Below are 21,777 nucleotides of genomic sequence, written 5' to 3' on the forward strand. Positions count from 1 at the left end.
ACTCACAGAGGCAATAAAATACATAATTTAATCAACTTTTCAAATTCACTTAAAAATAGAGAGCTATCGTTTTAGAGAGCTCAGCTATTTTTCTTCCCACTAGCATATTAGGGAAAAAGATACAAGTCACAAGACACCACATCATGTAAGAAAGCCAAGTTCTGTCTTGCTTACCTGTCTTGATCAACAGGGAGGAAAAACCTGCTTGCTGCAGCTGCTGGCATCTGGGGACTTGATTTTTGGTGTGTTGAAATTACAATATGAGTTCTTAGGGTCCCTTTAGTGCACCTGTCTGTTTTCTGATTGATGAGAAATGTGTAGGAGGTACTTAGCCACTAGAGTGAAAATCTTCCTTTTCCACAGTTGGGAGCATATTCTTTGACACTCTCTAAGAAGGAAATCTGTACCCCCTCTCCTCCACTATCTCTTAAAATTATTTAGTCCATTTTACTATTTGTCTAATGATGGAAAAATATGGAGACATTATTCAACTGTAAATGGAAACTTTTTATAAAAAGATAAATGCTATGAATTTTAAAAGCAGAATCCCTCATCCCTCTACTGGAAGAGCTAAGTTGAGTTCCTGTTCCCATAATGCTTTGGTACACCAGCAGGATCTGAATTCAGAACATGCAAATGTAAAAAGTCCTTTCAGCCAAAACATTTACAATGGACTCTATGAGGCAGTGAAAATATCCAGTGCACAATGGAACAAAATCTCTAAGGACTGGGTGGTTAAGATTGTGTATTCTGATTGCTGCAGAATGAGGGAAACGAAATTAAATTTGATCTTATGACCAGCTACTTCCCCTTGGAAGCCATAAACCCCTCCTGCCATATACCAGATACTCCTGGCTGTGTTTTGAATACTGCTTAATACTCATTTCCCGATCACTCCTGGACTTGATTCTTCTTATACTACTTACTCCTGCACATCTAATTGACTGTAGTTAAGCATTTCAACCGGGTTTCTGTTATTTGTGCTTTTCTATTTATTTTTTACTATCTCCCATTGAATTAATTCTTCCACTAGAGTCAAGGTATTTCTCCCAATACTTCTGTCTTTGCACCTCCTGCCAACTCCCTGACCATGATGTTTACTGTGGGTGGTGCCTGTGAACTGAATAGCTGTCATATTAGTCACGTGGACCTGCTGCACACAGAAAAACCTGGAGGAAGTTCCTCTCCCAGGTTTGAAGAGCTCTTTGCCAAACACAAACCATTGAAAAGAATTATGTTTTTCCTTGAAAGATCTAGTGGGTATCACTGGACCCCTGAGGTAGAGCAACAGATGTGCAATATCCCTGCTAAGAGCCTGCATTCGATATGGTTATTGAATTCACTTTGTAATAATTTCCTCTCATTTCTGCTTTTGAACTGTCAATGGAGAAGTCAATTTTTTAAAAAATACAGAAGTCAGATATTTCCCCATGTTATATTACAAAGTTATATAAATAAATAGGTTGCAAAGTTTTCAAATAATGATTAAAATGTCAGTGAAAGATGTTCATGTCAATTTTTACAATCATAAATACTGAAGAAAATCTTGACCACTATAATAATAATTCATTATATCTATTTTAACATATAGAAAGTCAAGTCCTCATCTCTGGGCTAGGAGATTCTGTGTAAGAATTAAGTTTTGGTGTTACAGTGTTCTCATTCTCAGTGTTACCTATGTCAGGTTTAGTCTAAGAATATTTTGGAGGAATATTTCAATGACAATATGTGTATATGAGTATATATACATATATAAACCATATATATATGAAACAATATTTGTCCATTAGAGAATTGGACCACCAGTCACTTGGTATTGAAACCAATACATGAATTCAAATGAAATTCAAATTTTTACTTTAACTCTTTTTTGCCAGTTATCCTACCAAAACATAATTAAATATAGTTATGGTTTAAGAATGTAATTTAGAACTTGTCTTTTTTGTCCGTTTGGTATCTACTTTTCATCCAACTGAAATCCTCCATTCGTCTTATAAGACAGTGACTCAGGCTCTGTTTCATTTTCTTTGCTCTCTGGAAGTTCTTCCTTATTTTTCCCATGACATTTCTTATATGCCACATAAACTGGAAAACAATACACAGGTTGTCAAGCAAATTTTAAAATAATAAACTGGAAAATTACTTTGTATAGAGATTATAACCTATGATTCACATGGCAGATCACATTTTCTGTAGACTGGGGCAGCTTAGAGAACGCAATCACCAATCACTCTTCTTAGTTCTATGGCTACTCATAGTCAGATGGATGACTGCACTTCAGGAAGACCTAGCGTAAATCTTCAGGAGACATTTGCTCAGGGCAGCCACAAGCCTTCTTCAGGCATTCAGCCCTGCACGTGGTACTCAACAATGATGAGAACAATAGGAAGCATTGGTTCTGTACCACTCTATCCCAGTGAATGTGCTAGTCCTCAGTAAATACACACATGGTGCAGTGCAAGCTCCAGGACCTTGGTTCAATGGTCCTTCAAGTCCATAGAAAGACTTGAACTGGAACAACATTCCCATTCCCTCCCTGTCTTCATTCGGTCTTTTCCCCAGAGAAAAGAGACTCGGCTGATGGGTGATCAGCCTTCTTTTCTGTGGAGCTGCTGGTCTCTGGTAGCAAGCATTTCTCAGCTGATTTTTAAGGTCAGCTCACCATGATAGGCTCTGCCCTGCAAGGCAAGACCTGCAGTGTATATGTGTGTGTGAGTACACGTCTGCACATGTGTGAGGCCATGGAGGAAATAGTGTATCCATAAGCCCATTTGGTTGTGGATTCAAGCCATGTTTTCCATTTAAGTTTTATCCATAGCAAAAGTGCTATTTTGTTATCTGAATATCTGATTTTTCTTCTACTTCTCAATTGGTCACAAAGGCAAGAGGAGGGCAGAAAATACTACTTTTAGGACCCTCCCCTCAAATTTTAATACCTCACATATAAAATGGCCATAATAATATTATCTACCTCGTAGGGCAATTGTGAACATTAAATGAGATAAAATTAAATGCCTAGCGTGGTCTGCGAAGAATAGTAAATGTTCAATAAATGTTAAATTTCATTATGATACACAGCTGAGAGAGACAATGACTTGCCTCAAAGATCTTATTGACCCAAGATCAATATCTCCTTTAGATTGGTCCCTGAACTTCTAGTAATATATTATTTTTGAAGCCACTGAACCATACTATTGAATTTAATTGAGCTTGTGGTCAATTTGAAGATCCACCACTTATTATAAACTGTTTTAAGCTGAGAGTCCCTCAGCTTAAACTTATGCCAATAATTTTATTTAACCAAACCATACCTCTTATTTATCCCTTTTTCTTTCCCTCCCTTCTTTTCCTCCTTCCCTCTCTCCCTCCCATCTTTCCTTTTTTCCTTTACTTTCTTTCCTTCCTCTCCTTTTTCCAAAATATATTTAGAATCCCACTTTTATCACCAAAATATTGCATCCAGGCATTGTATACACTCAACAAAGATTCCTTTCTTATTTTTATACTTACTGGTATAACTGTGGGAAAGTTCCAGACCAATTTGAATGCTCCCCTTTCCTCATTCCTTCAACTTGACTTTTTATTAATCAATCTCCTTGGGGTTGGTTTTCAACTAGTGCATTTACTTAATTGTTCTGTCAACCAGTCCACTTTCTCTGGCTTGTCTGGTAGACATCATTAAGTAATTATTTGGAAAGATCCCACTGTGTACCAAATTGGGTAGAGCTCTGTACAATCAAACAAGGATCACTATACAGGAAACAAAGTAATTAGGCATGGGCTCCTGCTTCCTGTAGCAGAAGTAAATCCATGGGATGTTTTCAGTGGATCCAGAGTATTCTATTCTAGAAAGGAAGCCTCTGCTTTGAGAATGACATTCAGGGCAGTAGTGCAGAGGAGATTTGCATTCAAGGACAAGTTGAAGACCTGATGAAGCTAAGGAGAAGAGCAAAGCAAAACCAAACAAAACCAAACTGTGTCTCTGGACATTTTGTGACTTAATTTTTACATTATTTTTGTTGTATGCCTTCACTTTATATTCCCCATTAGAATGTCATGAGGCTTTAAAAACTAGCTTTTTTATTTAAAAAATTAGAGTGTAAAAATAGAGGTTAAATATTATCAATCCTTGGAAAGGAAAATGTAGAAAGAATTTTCAACTAGGTGAAGGCCAGTGTGGGTGGTGGGGCCTGAGGGGAGACACTGGGAGAAGTAAGCATTACTTAAATTACACCTAGCACTTTACATAAAGAACATTTTGCTTCAGCCACTTCAATTATATGGGTATTTAAAAATATATACACATATGCACACACACATCTGCCTTGTAAGTGTTAGCCCGGTAAATTTTCTTTGTATACCAGTTTTCTGATAAATATCCTATATCTATAAAGCGTATCAAGACAATGTTTTGAAAAAGATTGCCAAATCCTGAGTTCCTGGGCGAATGCCCAAAGACACACAGCCTAATGCTCCCAGCAAGTTCCTCTGCCTTCCTAATTACTGAGGAAAAGAAAGTCAATGGAGAGAATTGGCCTCCATTACTTTTCACTTAAAAACAATATTTGCTAGAATCTTTTGGTAAAACTACAATCTTTTCATCGCAACTGAAAGTCATGATAATATTATGGTGGCTTTTTCCTCTCATATATTTGTACAATTCACCACCAGGAACAGGGAGTTTTAAAAAAATGCTATTTTAGTAACTCCAGGATTTTTCAAAGAAAATCATCATAAAATGGGATCGGCATGATTTCTTACCTCCTACAAATATTGCGGCAAAGGCGAGCTGGAAAATGCTGTAGATGAGGGGGAAGGTGAAGACGACATTGAGCTCCTCAGGAGTGAAGGAGAGCTGAACGATGGTGGAACACAGCTGCGTGTTCTGCATCCCCGTTTCAAAAGCAACCGTTCGGCACCTAAAGAAGATGTTAAGAGAGTGTATGCTTTAGTTGTTGTTTTGTTTTTGTGTAACATTAAAAGCAGATATAATAATAAGTACATATATATGCATTTTGTCTCTGCTTTTAATGCACATATTTAAGACAGGATTATTCAATATATAACTTTCTATGGAATAAATATACTTATTAATGTATATTATATATAATATCACCTATTGTAGTTAATATAAATAAATAAATATATTTAATATGTACATATGAAGAGTTGGCTCATTTACCACAGTGCTCAGGAAGTGGCCAAGAGGGTTCATTTCATTCTTTTCAATCCTGACCTTGATAACAGTGTAGAGCACAAATTGGTCAGGGGCTCAGAAAATCCTCAACATACGGTATTTGTTGTGGCTGTTTCATTGTTTAATTTGTTTTATTTAGGCTGGGATAAACAGGTGGCCCACACCTGTAATCCCAGCACTTTGGGAGGCTGATGTATGAGGATTTCTTAAGCCCAGGAGTCCAGGAGTTCAAGACAAGTCTGGACAACATAATAATGAGACCCTGTTTCTAAAACAAAACAAAAGTTAGCCAGGCAACGTGGTGTGTGCCGGTGTCTCCCAGCTTCTTTGGAGGCTGAGGTAGGAGGATCACTTGAGCCCAGGAGTTTGAGGCTTCACTAATCTGTGATTGTGCCACTGGGCTCCAGCCTGGGCAACAGAGTGAGACCCTGTCTCAACAAACAATTGTTTTTTTTAAATCTTGACAAAAAGTCTATAAGGTAGAAACTATTGTCCCCATTCTACAGATGATAAAACTCAGAGAAAGAGAAAGCGCTAGGCCTGAGGTCCTCTGGGTGGTGTGTGGTAGGATTGGAAGGCAATCCCAGGTCTGCCTGACTCAAATACTGTGCTCTTCCCGCTGCCCAATGCCACTCCTCTCTTTCCCAACCTCACACATGCATCTGTCTCTACACCTGTGTTCTCTCTGCCAGTCTATTAGATGGATTACTCAAAAAGAATCATTTCTACCCAATACAAAATCTAGATGTGCTAAACCCATTCTAATATTCGGCGCCTTTGGAGGATGAGCTCACCCTGCTGCCAGCTAGAGGAACACCTGTCTATTTCATGGCGCCCAACTGCTTTCATTAATGTTACTCCACTCAGAGAATAAGAATGCCTAGCAATGGAAGAGCCCCATCTGCACTGTAAGGGGAATGGTCCAGAAGACTTTGAGCAAAAAAGAGGCGGTCAGTATTTTCTTCCTGGGGACTTGCATGACTTCGGAATCAATGGGTCAATTTAGAATGACATATTCAGAAATAGGATGAATGTGATGAGAAGCGAAGGATTTTCCTCTTGTCTTTGGTGTTTGCAGCTGTTATGGGTTGATTATATCACCCTCTCCCACAGATACATATATTGAAGTCCTAACACTCCACACCTCAGGATGTGACCTTATGTGGAAACAGGGTCATTGCAGATACAATGAGTTAAGATGGGGGGTCCTCATCCAATATGACTGGTGTCCTTATCAGAAGGGAAGTCTGGCCTCAGAGACGTGCTCTGAAGGAAGACATAGGAAGAAGACAGCTGTCTGCAAGCCATAAGGGAGAAAGATAAGGATCCCTCCATCATAGCCCTAGGAAAGAAGCAATCCGGTGACACCTTCATTTTGACTTCTAGTCTCCAAAATTGTGAGGCAATAAGTGTCTGTTATTTAAGCTACTCAGTTTGTGGTTCTATCTTATGGCAACTCTAGCAAAGGAATACAACAGCTATTACAGATGAAAATTCCCAATGTGATTTACTAAAACGCCATACCTGTGCCAGGGTTGACCAGCGATTCTAGCCAGAAGAAACCCCAGGGTGTAACCTGCCACAGGAAATATTGTCCCTATAATCCACAGATTAGGATGGATGATCCAGGCGCTTTGGTACAGTATGCCTCCAACCACAGCTATGAGCACTATGAGGATGGCGCCCGCGATGGACCCAATCTGGAGTAAAAGGAAGAAGTGAACCCAGCAATCAGAGTCAAAGCAAATCCAAGTATTTTTGTGAGAGACAAAACCTCAGCAGTCTCCTTGTCCTTGGGGGAAATGATGATAAAGTTGTCTTTCTATGTACTTCTAGCCAGGAGGCTGCAATCAGCCCACTGGAAATACTGGCGCTTGTCCCGTGCTTTAAGCTTTAAGAACACAACAGGACATGTAGCATCCATTTGCAATTAGCCTGAAGATTTTTTAGCTTGCAAATTATCCCTGTTAGAAAAAAAGACAACCCATTTCAGCGACAGCCTGGAATTCTTGGCCTCCAGATTCAACTACTCCTATTCTGTTTCCTTTAGTAAATCATGAACTTTATAAACTGTAGTTTCTTCATTTGTAATTGGGGATAAAACCCCAGTTACTTTTTATGATTATTATGATAATGAGAAAATGGATCTAAAACTCTATACAAGTTTTAAAAAGATATAAGCAAATAAAAACCACTGTTGTTATTTTTTTCTTCTTTTCACATTTAAAACAAGATTTGGAGATTATAAACTTTTTTGTCAAGAGAAGCAAGGAATACGATGGACTTGCTTTGCTCCTGAGCAGCAGAATCTATCTATATTATCTGCATTCATATCCATATCATATAGCTAGAATACAGTTGGTAAAGGGGAGTGAATGGTTGCTTTATGAATCTACTGATTGCCAGGCAATGAAATGGCCCAATGGATACAGACACAAAAAATAATATGTTCTGTTTTCTAAGAAAGCCATTTATATGTATTGTATAACACAAACTCACATAACAGAGATAACAGTAATACGTGGTGAGGATAGAATAGAGCCAAACCAAGAGGTGATAGTTCAGTTGAGTGTCTTAAAAATGGGTGGAAACTTTTCCTGTGACTGCAATAAAGAAGGGCATGCTAGGCTGGGCACGATATCTCATTCCTGTAATCCCAGCACTTTGGGAGGATCACTTGAGCACAGTTGTGCAAGAACAGCCTTGGCAGCATAGTGAGATCCCATCTCTCTCTCTCTCTCTACGCACAGATAAAGAAGGGCATTCTAAAAGAGGAGACTGAATGGCTGATGACTTCAGACCCCCACTCGACAGTAATCATAAAATAAGAATAAAACCATTTCATGGATGGAAAACCCTATTGTTTTGATTGTCACGGCGGAACATTTAACGGTGTGGATTGGGATACTTACTTTAAGTATGATCTTTGCTTTTTGGGGCCATTTGTGATTAACAAACATTCCAATGGAAACAGGAACAACAAGAGCAACCAGAGAGGTACCTAAAGACGACAGAAGGGCAATGGGATCAGCAGAAGAGGTGACACAGGAAAGAGACAAACGGAAGAGTAAGCAGCCTAAAAAAGGCTTACATAGTATTTCAGTCTTCCTTCTGGAATACACAAAACAGAATACAGAATTACACACACACACACACACACACACACACACACACTCTCTCTCTCTCTCTCTCTCTCTCTCCCCTTCCTCACTCCAGTAAATAATTTAATATTATTGGTGGATAATTGATAATATCAATGCTGTAAATTCTTTCACTAAATTCTGAATTAATTTTTTAGAGTTTCTTATATTTTCCATATATATTAATTTCAATTTGTCAGAATCTTGGCTTCCTTGGTCTTTATATCTCTAGGAAAAATGCCTCAACAAGGGGTGTGTGTGTGTGTGTGTGTGTGTATGTGATAAAAAGACAATATTTTACATTCGTTAATGATAGTAGAAATAAAAAATAATTTAAAAATATTTTATAATGATAGAAAATGCCCCAAATTAGCTCAAGATCACCAGGTAGTCTGACATCTCATGACTTCTAGTTAAACCTGGTTTTAGTTATTCAAATTTACAGCAGAGAGGTGAGAACATAGGTTGAGAAAGTGTGCTTTAAATTTTCCATGAGATAATGTATTTGACGACCTCTCATGTAATTATAGTTCTTTGCCATAACATGCTCACCCAGCCAGATAAAAGAGCCATTGTTCAGTTTCACCATGTTAAATTTACTGCTGTTCTTGCGACATATGGTTTGTTTCTCCATGTTATTTAACACTATTTGTCCAATAGCTGATTTCAAATAATTTAGCGCCAACAACTTCTAACTTTTCATAGGTTGTGTCTTTTTCAAACATCCTTTTAAAGCAGTGTAAGAAAGTGATATTGAACAGTGAAATTCTGTTGCTTAGTTGTTGCTTAGTATTGACTGAACTAGGTAGATTTAACTCAGACTGGAAAACAGATTCTAGAATCCAAGGCTATAGATATTAATTGAAGTGAATGCACTAATGATGAAAACTTAATTTCCTTGTAGTCTTCTAGCCTTCGTGGCGATATAAGGGTCAGTGATGACTTTTGCCCAGAAATTACTCGACAGACTTAAGTAATGACTAAAGATACTAAGAGTAGGAAAAAAAGATGGATGAAGGGGAGTAAGAAGGGAATAATGGAAAAAAGGATGTGAAAGAGTGGCATTGACACATGTACTGCTGAGATCCCCCAGAAAAATCCCCCTGGGGTATCTTTGCACCCTGCTGCTTTGGGAGTGATATGATTGGGCTCTGTGTCCCTACCCATATCTCACGTTGAATTATAATCCCCAGTTGGAGGATTACAATTAGAGGAGGGGTCTGTTGGAGGAGGGGCCTGGTGGGAGGTGATTGAATTGCGGGGGCAGGCTTCCCCCTTGTTGTTCTTGTGATAGTGAGTTCTCATGATATCTTGTTGTCTATAGGTGTGCAGCACCTCCCTCTTCACTCTCTTCCCCCTGCTGCAGCCACGTAGGAAGTGACTGCTTTCCTTTTCCCTTCTACCATGATTGTAAGATTCCTGAGGCCTCCCCAGCCATGCTTCCTGTACAGTTTGTGGAACTGTGAGCCAATTAAATTTTTCTTTATAAATTATCCAGTCTCAGGTAATTCTTTATAGCATTGTGAGAACTGATGAATATAGGAGGAAAACACCTTCTCCTGGGTCTTTAGACCATTGCCTAAATTTTTGAAGTTTATAGGTCTTAAATTTAAACCATCTGGGTATACAACTTGTTAGTGATGTGGTAGCTTAAATCTAGGTGCAAGTCCTGTGTTTGGAATGTTAGCATGGTTAGTTAGGTTTTGGTCTTATATTTTAATGTGCTGAATCTGGCCCTTCCTGCTAAGAGTTTTCATCTCTTCAGGGCACCCAAGCCAACACAATAAACACATAAGCAGCATCACTTGCCGAAATCTATGACAGAATTGCTTTTCCTTTCCTGACCAGATGAGGCTAGATGAAGTTTTTTAGGGACTTGAGGCACTTTGTGTTTTTCTTTACACCCCCAGTGTGTGGCTCCTGCTTGTAGAGGATATTGTATCTCTTTGGTCTCCAGTGGGCTGGTGATCTTGCTCTTTTCTTTCCCCAGGCTCTGTTTGTTTTACATATTCCTCACATGCCCATGCTCTCTCTGTGAAGTGCCTGTCTATGTGGATGAAAAAGCATCCACTCACAGTTTCACCTTGAATACGTAACTTGGTCTTTAATCAAGTTTACACAGTAGGTATCAGAGGAAAGAAAGGTAGAAAGAAGAGTAAGAATGAAAGAGAGTGATGAATGGATTCATGTGGTGGGACTGGGAGCCAAATAGATTTGGAGCTGAACTTTCTGTATTCTCAAACTCTGGGAACTGTACAAATCATTGAATCCCTCCAAGCTTTGGTTTCCTCATTTGTAAAATGGATGGAGTTGTGTCTGTTTCACAGTGCTGTTGTGAGAATTAAATGATGAAATGGATATAAACTTCTCGGCACAAGACACGAACAAATGTGGTAGAGAGGAGTAGGTACTACAATTTGCAGCAGCGTTTTTTTTTTAGTGGTACCAGCTGCATGGTCTGCCTCCTCCCCATCCAGATGTCAGCATCTGACAGGGGTCAGAAGAATCTTGTATATCAAAAACTCGTACTGAATAGGGCATTTCAAGGAGGAAATTTTTTTCCCCTCTCTAATAGTAATGGTAAAAGTAGGACTAAAAACATTGTAATACAGATTATCTCCACTCAGTATTCACCAAGTTTATACTAATTCAGTTGTATATTTCCTCAATAATACTAATCACAGAAGCAGTCTTTCTGGAAATGGAAGGAATTTCAGTCCAGCTACCCATCCTGACAGGAGTCCCTCTTGCAAGCATCCATGTGGCTTACCATCTAGCCTTTGCTTTTATGCTTCCTTCAGCGGGAAACCCACACCTTTTTGAGGCAGCTCATTGAGATTTGTTTCCAAGGTCAGTGGGGAAAGAAATCCAACTATTTGGCATGTAGTGTACCTGGTGATTGATACTGATGTACTATTTTGCCTACATCTTGTCTTTTATTTGTGATAGTGCTGTGGGAAATGCTTACTCCTGGTATACCGGGAACTCTTTCATTCTCCCCTTGACTCTCATCCCTAAGTTACAACAGTAACTTAATCTCCCACTATAATTTGTTTATCCAAAAACAGAAAATAAGATTTTTGGGATGGGGGTGAAATGAGACAGGGTCATTACTAGTGAATTTGAGTTCTGGAGCATGAGATACAGACATTGCCATTAAATCAATTTTTGCCTCAAGATGTGGCTCACAGGTGAGTGTTAGAAACAGTGTGTTTCACCTGGTAGTTTTCTGTTGTAATACTCCAGATTGCTGACTCAGTGCTCTATTTTGACACCACTACAGGATTTTAAAACATTTCTTCAGGCTGGGTGCGGTGGCTCATGCCTGTAATCCCACTTTGGGAGGCCAAGGTGGGCAGATCACTTGAGGTCAGGAGTTTGAGACCAGCCTGACCAAAATGGTGAAATCCTGTTTCTACTAAAATACAAAAATTAGTTGGGTGTGGTAGTGCATGCCTGTAATCTCAGCTACTAGAGAGGCTGAATCAGGAGAATTACTTGAACTCAAGGAGTGGAGGTTGTAGTTAGCTGAGATCACACCACTGCACTCTAGCCTGGGTGTCAGAGTGAAACTCCATCTCAAAAAAAAAAAAAAAGTTTCTTGGAGTGTCTGGAGGCAAAATCCTGTGACCAAGAACTAGTGACACTCTGGGTTAAGGAATAGGTGGAGGCTCCCACATCCACAAAGCTTAAGCCTCCTCAGTCCAGACTGACAGGTGTGGGGAGGGGGCTCCTCTCCCTGGAGATTCAAATGGCAGAAAAAGCAGATTCTCCCATAAGGTCAAGGTTTGGAATTTACATTCTGCCAAGGCTCATCAAACACAGGGGTGACTTTATAACGAAATTGGGCAAAAAAACTGCTGCAAGGGAAATAATGGTTCGGTGTGAGCCTGGTCTGAGAGGTTAGCAGGGGTAAGCAGAGAGCGTGAGGGTAACAGTCAACAGTCTTGCAGAGGGACGACTTACCTATGTTATCATAGGGAATTACGATGCTCCCAGAGTCAACCCACATTTTGGTATAGATAAGGAGGCACAGCGGCATCATTCCAAGGGCAAGCAGTGTGGAGCATGTGGTCATGCTGACGCTGAAAGGCAACAGGCAGGTTGATACATCCACCTGTGTGTTCTAGTGGAGACGCTGTTTATTTTTATTTTTTAATTTAACTTTTAAGTTTAGGGCTACATGTGCACATTTGTTATACAAGAAAACTTGTGTCATGGTTTTTTTTTTTTTTTTTTTTTGTCCAGATTATTTCATTGCTTAGGTATTAAGCCTAGTACCCATTAGTTATGTTTCCTGCTCCTCTCCCTCCTCCCACCCTCCACCCTTCAATAGGCCCCAGTGTCTGTTGTTTCCCTCTATGTGTCCCTGTATTCTCATCATTTAGCTCCCACTTATAAGTGAGAAAATGCATTATTTGGTTTTCTGTCCTTGTGTTACTTTGCTAATGATAATGGCCTCCAGCTCCATCCATGTTCCTGCAAAGGACATGATCTCATCCATTTTATGGTTGCATAGTATTCCATGGTATGTATGTACCACATTTTCTTTACCCAGTTTACCACTGATGGGCATTTAGGTTGATATGATGTCTTTGCTATTATGCATAGTGCTGCAATGGACATATATGTGCATGTGTCTTTATAATAGAATGATTTGTATTCTTTTGGGTATGTACCCAGTGATGGGATTGATGGGTTGCTTGGTATTTCTGCTTTTAGGTATTTGAGGAATTGCCACACTGCTTTCCACAACGGTTGAACTAATTTATACTCCCACCAACCGTATATAATTGTTCCTTTTTCTCTGTAACCTCACCAGCATCTGCTAATTTTTGTCTTTTTAATAAAAGCCATTCTGGCTGGTGTGATATGGCATCTCATTGTGGTTTTGGTTTGCATTTCTCTAATGGTCAGTGATGTTGAGCCTTTTTTGATTGTCGGCTGCATGTGTGACTTCTTTTGAAAAATGTCCGTTCCTGTCCTTTGCCCACTTTTTAATTGGTTTGTTTGTTGTTTTCTTGGAATCTAATTAAAGAGCTTCTGCATAGCAAAGAAACTATCAACAAACTATCAGATAACCTCCAGAATGGGAGAAAATTTTTATTTTCAATTCATGATTAGAAAGTCCTGCAAGAACCTGTCTCAACCTATAGCATCATCTGGTGTGATGAATAGAAATATACACATGCCCGAGTGTGTTCAGGGCCTGATCTTGAGCAAAATAAGCCACATTTGGTGTCTTTCCACTTTGCCTTGTGCCATCCTCCCCTCCCCTTTTGTTCTTAAGGGTCAGAAGCAGTATTAAATGATGGAGTAAAAATCATCATTAAACAATGTAAAGTTCCCTGGGTGTGCCATCCTTCAAACATTCCATCAAAGAACAGCAAATACATTTAGAGCAGCTAACACTACAAGGGCTGCACGTGTCTGACCATGCTGAGATGGGACGGGCCTCCCTGGGCCCCCGGAATAGAATGCATGTCTGAGGGAGGAGGCCTCAGTGTGTTGCCATGAAGCAAAAAAAATTACTGCCCAAGTGACCCTAGCTTGAGAAAGAAGAGGAAGCAGACTTAAAAATCAAAAGAAAGCATGCGAGCAGCCAGGGTAGCCCTAAATCCTTAGGACTGAGCAAGCCACTGACAATTTAGCAAATGTGTGTTCAGAAGAACTGAGCACATAGTGTCTGGTATCATACCTGCTCAGAGCATTTGTATTTTAGTAAGTGGGTCTGGCTGAGTAGGCTTTCTACATGGAGAAGTTAGTACCAAATGATGCTAAATCTAGTACTAGGACAAAGGGTCAAAGAGTGAGTCTTCCTGGTCCCCTTCAGAGTGATCTATACACCATGTACATTCTCTGCCTTTAAAGCCTGAGCTCTAAAGCCACACACTATCTGGGCTGAAAGCAGTTGGTGCCACTTAGTGTGTTAAAGTGTGTTAATCTGAGTAATTTAGTTGACTTATCTTTACCAGTTTCTTTATCTAACATGGTTGTAAGGGTGGAATGAGCCAACAGTGTCCAGCACTCAGAACAATGCAAAGAACTCTATTAAGAGCTGGTTGCTACCATCATTTTTAAAAATAGGATCTCTGTCTGTCACCCAGGCTAGAGTCACCATCTTGGCTCACTGAAGCCCGTGCTCAAGTGATCCTTGCACCTCAGTCTCCCGAGTAGCTGGGACTACAGGGACAAGCCACCATGCCTGGCTGGAACTACAGGCATGAGCCACCATGCCCAGCTAATTTTTAAATTTTTTGTAGAGATGCGGTTTCACCCTTCGCCCAGGCTGGTCTCAAATTCCTGGGCTTAAGCAATCCTCCCACCTCAGTTTCCCGAGGTGCTGGGATTATAGGCAGTAGCCACCGCACCCTGCATCTCTTTGCTGTGATCACTTATGTAATCGTGTTTGTGTATTTTGTGTTCCACCAAATAGAATCAGGAAACTTAGAGAAATTTCTCTGAAAGGCCCTTCCCCCAATAGGTCATCACTGAAGTTGTCAAGAGTAGTAATTTCTTAAGTGTGTGATGTGTGTACCTGAAAGAAAATGCTAAACATTTATATTACCTGCCTCCCGAAACAACAACAATAACAACACACTATGCTAAGAAAGTAGCTGGCGGGACAGTGCGGTGGCTCACGCCTGTAATCTCAGCACTTGGGGAGGCCGAGGCAGGTGGATCACCTGAGGTCAGGAGTTCGAGACCAGCCTGACCAATAGGATGAAACCTCGTCTCTACTAAAAATACAAAAATTAGCCAGGCCCACCTACTTGGGAAGCTGAGGCAGGAGAATTGCTTGAACCCAAGAGGTGAAGGTTGCAGTGAACTGAGATGGTGCCATTGCATTCTAGCCTGGGCAACAGAGCGAGACTACATCCCACCACCAAAAAAAATAAAAAGATAGTAGTTGACAATGAGAAATTTTGTTTCAAGGCATGTAGATAAATTTGCACAGTTTAGCAAAATAAAGGCTGGGGGCAAAGTCTCTCAGGGAGCTTAATTTCCCTAATATTATATATATATATATATATATATATATATATATATATATATATATTAACCAGAATGGCCTCATTTAAAACAGGTTTAAATAGTTTAGATAAAAATATTTGTTTTAGTAGAGCTAAAATATTATGAAGTAACAAATGCTATGGATGTATTTAAAACTCTAAGCAGTTCAATCTATTCTGGTCATAGGTTAACTTAATTTAGATACAAAATAGATGCTAAGGCAGAATTCTACACAAGACAAATAAGTTAATTTGTTATTAATAGTGCTTTGTCCTACTTATAATGAAAGTACTGGAGTTTGAAGGTGATATTTTCTCTCTTCCTTCCTCCCCTTCTTTCAGTGTTCTCTCTTTTATCTTTCACTTTAAAAACTATATCAGAATGGACTTAAAATTGTCCCAATAATAAATTCACTTTTGTTTCTGTGCATCCAATATTTTTTTCTAGAGTGTGGTGGAAGTCTCAGGGTGGGGGGAAGTGAGGAGGATTTATTACCTGGTTCACAGTAAAGAGAAGGCTGATGAAAATGTGAGAAAATGTTTAAGAAGGAAGTCTTTTTCTGTCTGTTTTTCTTTCAAAGTTTCTTGCAAAACCTTTAATTCTGAATATTGCTAAGATAATCTATGAGGTTGTATCATAATTTTGAGTTTGGTGAGGACAGTTTCTTAAAGACCATGAGGAGGGACACAAGAGGATTTGAAGAAGGAAAGGTTTAGATTTGTGGGCAGCCTGGATGAAGAGATCCTGCAGAGGAACAGGAGAATAGGTGGCTAGAAGCTGATGCTATTTGAATGTATATAAGAACAAAATCAAGCAACTCAAAATGAGGTTAAAAAAATCCACAGATAACAAATTTTAAGAAATAATATAGAAGTGCAAAGTAGCAAAAGAAAATGTCATCTTTTTTTTTTTTCCTTCTTCTTCTTTGAGACAGAGTTTCGCTCTTGTTGCCCAGGCTGGAGGGCAATGGTGCAATTTCAGCTCACCATAACCTCTGCCTCCTGGGTTCAAGCAATTCTCCTGACTCAGCCTCCCGAGTAGCTGGGATTACAGGTGGGCACCACCACGCCCAGTTAATTTTTGTATTTTTATTAGAGATGGGGTTTCACCATGTTGGCCAGGCCTGTCTCAACCTCCTGACCTCAAGTGATCCACGTGGCTCAGCCTCCCAAAGTGCTGGGATGGCAGGCATGAGCCCCCATGCTCTGCCAGAAAACATCTGACATGAAAAATCTGAAGTTCTATAAAAGCCATGGATATCAAAAATAAATGTACTACCATGAACCTCTATTAGAATGAGAGAAAATACTTAAGTGTAAGAAAATTTAAAAACAAAAGCTTTAATTTTGGCTTCAGCTCTATTAACTGCCAGGGAGAATTTTTTTGTGTGTATGGAAATAGCAGAAAGAATAAATGTAAGTTTAGTGAATGTTGAGGAATTCAGTGAAGTCGGTGTTAAGTGATGCAAAAGATTTTAATCATATTAGGAGTAAAATACCAAGTTGAAGGATCAAACGTAGTATAGACATTGGAGAAATGATAAGTGATCGAAACAGTGTAGAGAAAGCTTACGAGCCTGCATAGGGGAAGCAGGTAGATCTTGGTGATTCCAGTTCTGACTCAGGCATGCCTCCACTCAATGACCTTGGCCAAGGTTATGAATCTTAATTATCTGCCAAATGCAGAAAATAATAGTTTTAACTTTACAGGATTCTTCTGAGGATGAAATACACCATTGTATTTTGAGTCCTTAGCACTGTGCATTGTTTAATATGCTTAATTGTTTAATAATGTTTAATAAATAATAGCTAGCAAAATAAATGTTACTGGAGAGGAGCAATGTTTGGTTACTTTGAGGGAGAATAAAGAAAAAAGCCAAATGGTTTTTGGTTAGTTCTCCAAGAATAGAGAAGAGAAAGACATTTATGGGGTTGACATAGGAAGGACTGAGTCCTGTGGATTTGTGATAAGCCAGAGGGTCATGTTTCTGGAATATCTAAAATATCAGTGGATACTGAAGTGGAAAGTGAAAAATTTAACAGCATTTGCCCAAAGAACAAAGGATGTGATAGGAAAATCTACAAAATAGAAAATCTATAAAATAATAAAAAAGGAATGTAGAAAGTAGGTGGTAAGGAAGAAATTGGTGAAACTCAGAGAAGGATGCATAAGAATGGATTCTCCAAAAAAGCAGCCAAAGAAAGGAGGTGAGAAGTCTTTGCATGGTGTGGCTGAGGCCATTAAGAAGGATGAAGACCCCAGATATTTGCCTGTGTCTGGGGAGAGAGCAGACACAAAGGAGATAGGAGGTTTCTGTGTCCCCTGAACTATGGGTTTTGGTCACCAGCAGATTCACCTGAGAGGTCACCTTCTCTTCTGTCTGATGCTTTTTGTGCATGTGATGTCCACAGCACAGCTGTAACTTAGGAGAAACTATATGTGCACTGATCAGATTCACAAACAACTTTCCAGGCTGGGAATTGTCAGAGAAGGAACTGAAATAGTACTTGCTGGATTTCAATGAGCAAGGATTACTGTCTATTGTCTTTTATTTTTCAAAGTCACTAGAGATTGCAAAATGCAGTGGCTCTCCAGGTTCATAAGAGGTGACAGGGTGAGAGGGAAATGTTTTGGTTTCTTCTCCCAAGAACCATAACCAGGAGAGTTAGAACAGGTGGAATGGCTTTGCTGGCATTGTGTGGTATCAGCTCTATTAGTGAAGGTGACTGTTGACATAAACAATCGTGTCTTCATGCCATCGCTAGAGTTCAAGTGGAGATGGAGAAGGTAAAGTTCTGAGTGTACACAATTGGAAATATAAATGTTAGCTAGGATTGTATCTAAATAAATTATCAGGAGACTTTATCCAATTCTCCATCCAGAAGAATAAAAAATTTCAGAAAACTGTTACCTAATAGCTTAGGTTTTACTCTTTGAATTCATTTGTATTGAAGAAATATTAGAATATTGTTTTCCTAACACACAATGTGTAATATCATCTTACACAGCAGTATAATTGAATCTCTTCTCAATGATTCTCTGATGATAAACATGATTATCAGCTGTTCTAAAATACAGTGACATCTTCTTGTGTTTGTAGAAGAATAAGTGATACAGAGACCAGAGACTAGAATAAGTTCTACAGAAACCAGAGAGAATAAGTGATGGAGAGACGGCTGTGTGTTGTCAGTGGTCTGCTTTGATTTGTAGGCATTTCGATCTTCTCTTTTGCCTTTCTTAACACTCTGCTTCCTTCCCCACTTCTTATTTCTGGGAAATAGCACAACAAAGCTTTAGAATAAAAATAGTTAAGTAGGTCCTGCATTAGGAGCATTAAGTGAAATTTATGAGATTAAGTGAAATTTATTTTGGGTGTGCAGGATCTCTTATTGGGTCTTGTTGAAATCTGGAGAGGTGAATTTGCTCCATGTCTCATTATAGGGGTTATTCTGACTTGTTGGAAGGATTCATTTGCACAGATATAGCTGGAGGCTTCATATTCTACTTTGGTTCTGATTTTTAAAAAAATTATAGGGATTGTTATGCTAGGTAGACAGGATTACATAATCATCTCCTGTTTCAAGAGAAATAACATTTCCTTAAAACCAGAGAAAAATGTAAATTGGAGCTTTTAGGTTAGATTTTACTGTGTTAGCTCACAGAAGAGAATTCATTTCAACAACCTAATAGCCTAGCAGCACACACATTTTTCTTCTGTCTTATAAAAGGGTTCCATGTGTGGCATTACATTGAGGTACAAAACTCTTCTGCATTAAAAGTTACAAATGTCATGAGAAAGCTGTTTAGTGGAGGTCAAAGCCCAAGGTTCCACGTAGTTCACTTTTCTCGGTTTAATAGGTACCGGCATTTTGAATTCTCACTTCTGTGTACCTGCGTCCAGGTCAAACTAAATTGAAGTCTAAAAAGACCTTATTGCTACACTGTGGTTCACAGATTAACTAAACCCTGAATAGCACTTGCCATTCTTTGTTCTTTTATGGGCTTTCCTTAAGAAAAAGCAATTGCAAGGTGGATACCGTGTGTTTTCTTACGTGAAAGACTGAATCGTGTGAAGGTATAGAGTTTGTATGACTTTTCTAAAGATTTTTGAGGAACCAGCACCAGTTGAAATGAGACAGCAGGTTCCTAATTGCTCACTGGACACTCTGTCGATCCAGTGCTTACATTGCTACACTGTGTGCTTTTCTCCTCTGCCTATAGTAGCTGGGGATGAACAGAGCTGATTGCCTACTGTACATTATGTAATAAGTACATGTTGCATTGGCATCTGGATGGTTTGCAGAAGGAAATGCATACCTTTCACAAGAAATGAATTGTGAGCTAAGGAAAAAGACGTTTGTCCATTCAACTTTAAGCATTAAAGTTCTCAGTCTAGTCACATTAATGCTTCATCTTATTTCTATTAGTTTTTTTTCCCCCTAGTGCTAGTTCAGACTGCCATGGGATGAATTGGGCAAACATTGCAATTTAGATTACTCTGTGGGAAGTGGAGAAACCATTTTGTTTATTTTGTAGTAAAGTAAGCATAATTTTAAAAAAGCCTCTGTAGGCTTTTTTCTCCCACTTTTAATGCCAGTAGAGGTAAAGCAAATTTATAAATTCTTCCTTAGATTTTATACCAGGAAAATGTTTGCCAAAAAAACTGGCTATATTTGATGGAGCTGACTGCTATCTCACTAGAGTTTCTAATGTCTGACAAATAGTTTGATTTTATGACTGTACCCAGAGCTCCTCATCATTACAAAGAAAGTGTATTTTGCGTATTTTTTTTTTTTCCTTGCTGCCAACAGGATAAACCTCCTCAGCTGCAGCTTGTGGTTTGGAAAAGATTACTATTTTGAAAAACTTTGAATCTTTTCCTAGAGATCAACAGCAATTATGCAACCCCCTGTTAACTGAGTTAGATTGCAAAGCACAAACACAAAATGTAAATCCCCCAATTCCAATAGCTAAACAGCTGTGCTAGAAGGCATGTGAATGCATTTATTCCCTCCTGTTTAATTCTTTAGTCATACTTTAGATCCGTGGCAAATCAGCTGGACATTCAGAATGCCATAAGCTTCTGGAAGGATGACCCCCAGGTGATTGCAGGAGTTAGAGGTGTAAATAATCTTACCTCAGGTCCATGTCGCCGTCAACCCAATAGGCCAAGATATTGGAGGCAGTTCCTCCTGGGCAGCATCCCATAATGAGCACCACCACAGCCTGGACGGGGAGGACGTCAAAGGCCACTGACAGAATGAATCCCATGAGGGGCATGATTCCAAACTGACAGAGGAAGCCAACACAGATGCCCCACGGCCGCTTTATGTGTCCTAGAAATTTCTTGACTTCCACGTTGCATCCCATGGAGAACATCACCAGGGCCAACAGGACGGTCAGCACGGTACTCAGGACCACACTTAGAATGTTATTGAAATTGCTCTCAGGTACCACACAGGATGCGCCGGAGCAAACTGTTGCATTGTCCACACAGATGTTCCGGTAACTCATTGCTGGGACTGCTTCTCAACAGGCTGAGTCCACAGAAGTGCTGGTCCCTGGGCCCTGGCTCTGCTGCCAGTTGAGATAAGCAGTGTTTACTTCCACCCCATCAAACTTTTAAAGCCCTCCTAAAAATATGTCACTTGGTGTCTCTTTTGAAAGCCACCTTAGGGAAGTAATAAAAAACAATAAATGCTAGTATGTCAGTTTCGAGAGGTAACATTACAACACAGAGCACATTGTGGATCATAAACATTCAGCAAAATTATTGGTCAAGACAGAGAGTTAAGATTAATCATTTACTGGCATGATAATGAACCATGCCATATAAAAAGAGCCGTGTTAATGTTTAATGCCACGAAGGTTTGTTGCATAATTTCAGTTAAGTGACACTTAAAATCAACTCGGCTTAGTACAGAATCTTATAGGGATTGAGCCATAGGAACGCATATTGTTCTCACATTTCCCTGTAAATAGAAGGATTTAGGGTCCTGAATCTTTGAGTGCCCTGTCCCAAATTATATTGCAAATTAGGTGTCAGACTGTGAACTGCGACCCAAATCTCCAATTTCCTCCCCTAATAGTTTTGCTACTGTATCAGTGTTTCCTGGAATTGCTCTGTAGTGTCCATAAAGTATAGGGAAGTTTGAGAAACTTCTGGGGCCTTGGTGCAAATCTGAGACAGTAATATTTGGGAGGACAGAATGTTTTCTGGTGGAAAGGATCTGACTTGTACAGCCACCCTCAATTACTTACACATGCAATTATCTGTGCGTTGTCATAGTAACAGAGTGCTTTATAAATGGAGACAATACAATTATTTAGAGGGATGAACCTCAGAGGATTAGGTCAAAGTGACAGGATCTCTTTGTGCTTGGAGTCATAAATAGAGATTAGATTTTTTTTTTTTTTTTTTTTTGG

General features: G+C 39.4%; 1 protein-coding gene across 1 annotated transcript; it reads right to left on the bottom strand.

Annotated features, from left to right (window-relative positions):
- Positions 1-591: 591 nt before the first annotated feature.
- SLC10A2 (solute carrier family 10 member 2) lies at positions 592-21,071 on the bottom strand. The gene is made up of 6 exons (XM_032246194.1): positions 20,489-21,071; positions 12,304-12,422; positions 8,110-8,198; positions 6,722-6,897; positions 4,762-4,919; positions 592-2,085 (listed from the first exon to the last, which is right to left on the bottom strand). Exons 1-6 carry the CDS (start codon positions 20,863-20,865, stop codon positions 1,958-1,960), a joined length of 1,047 nt encoding a protein of 348 aa, XP_032102085.1. The 5' UTR covers positions 20,866-21,071; the 3' UTR covers positions 592-1,957.
- Between the last annotated feature and the right edge of the window lie 706 nt (positions 21,072-21,777).

The sequence above is a fragment of the Sapajus apella genome, unplaced genomic scaffold (genome assembly GCF_009761245.1).
Source record: "Sapajus apella isolate SASKATOON/1434 unplaced genomic scaffold, GSC_monkey_1.0 scaffold60, whole genome shotgun sequence".
NCBI lineage: Eukaryota > Metazoa > Chordata > Mammalia > Primates > Cebidae > Sapajus > Sapajus apella.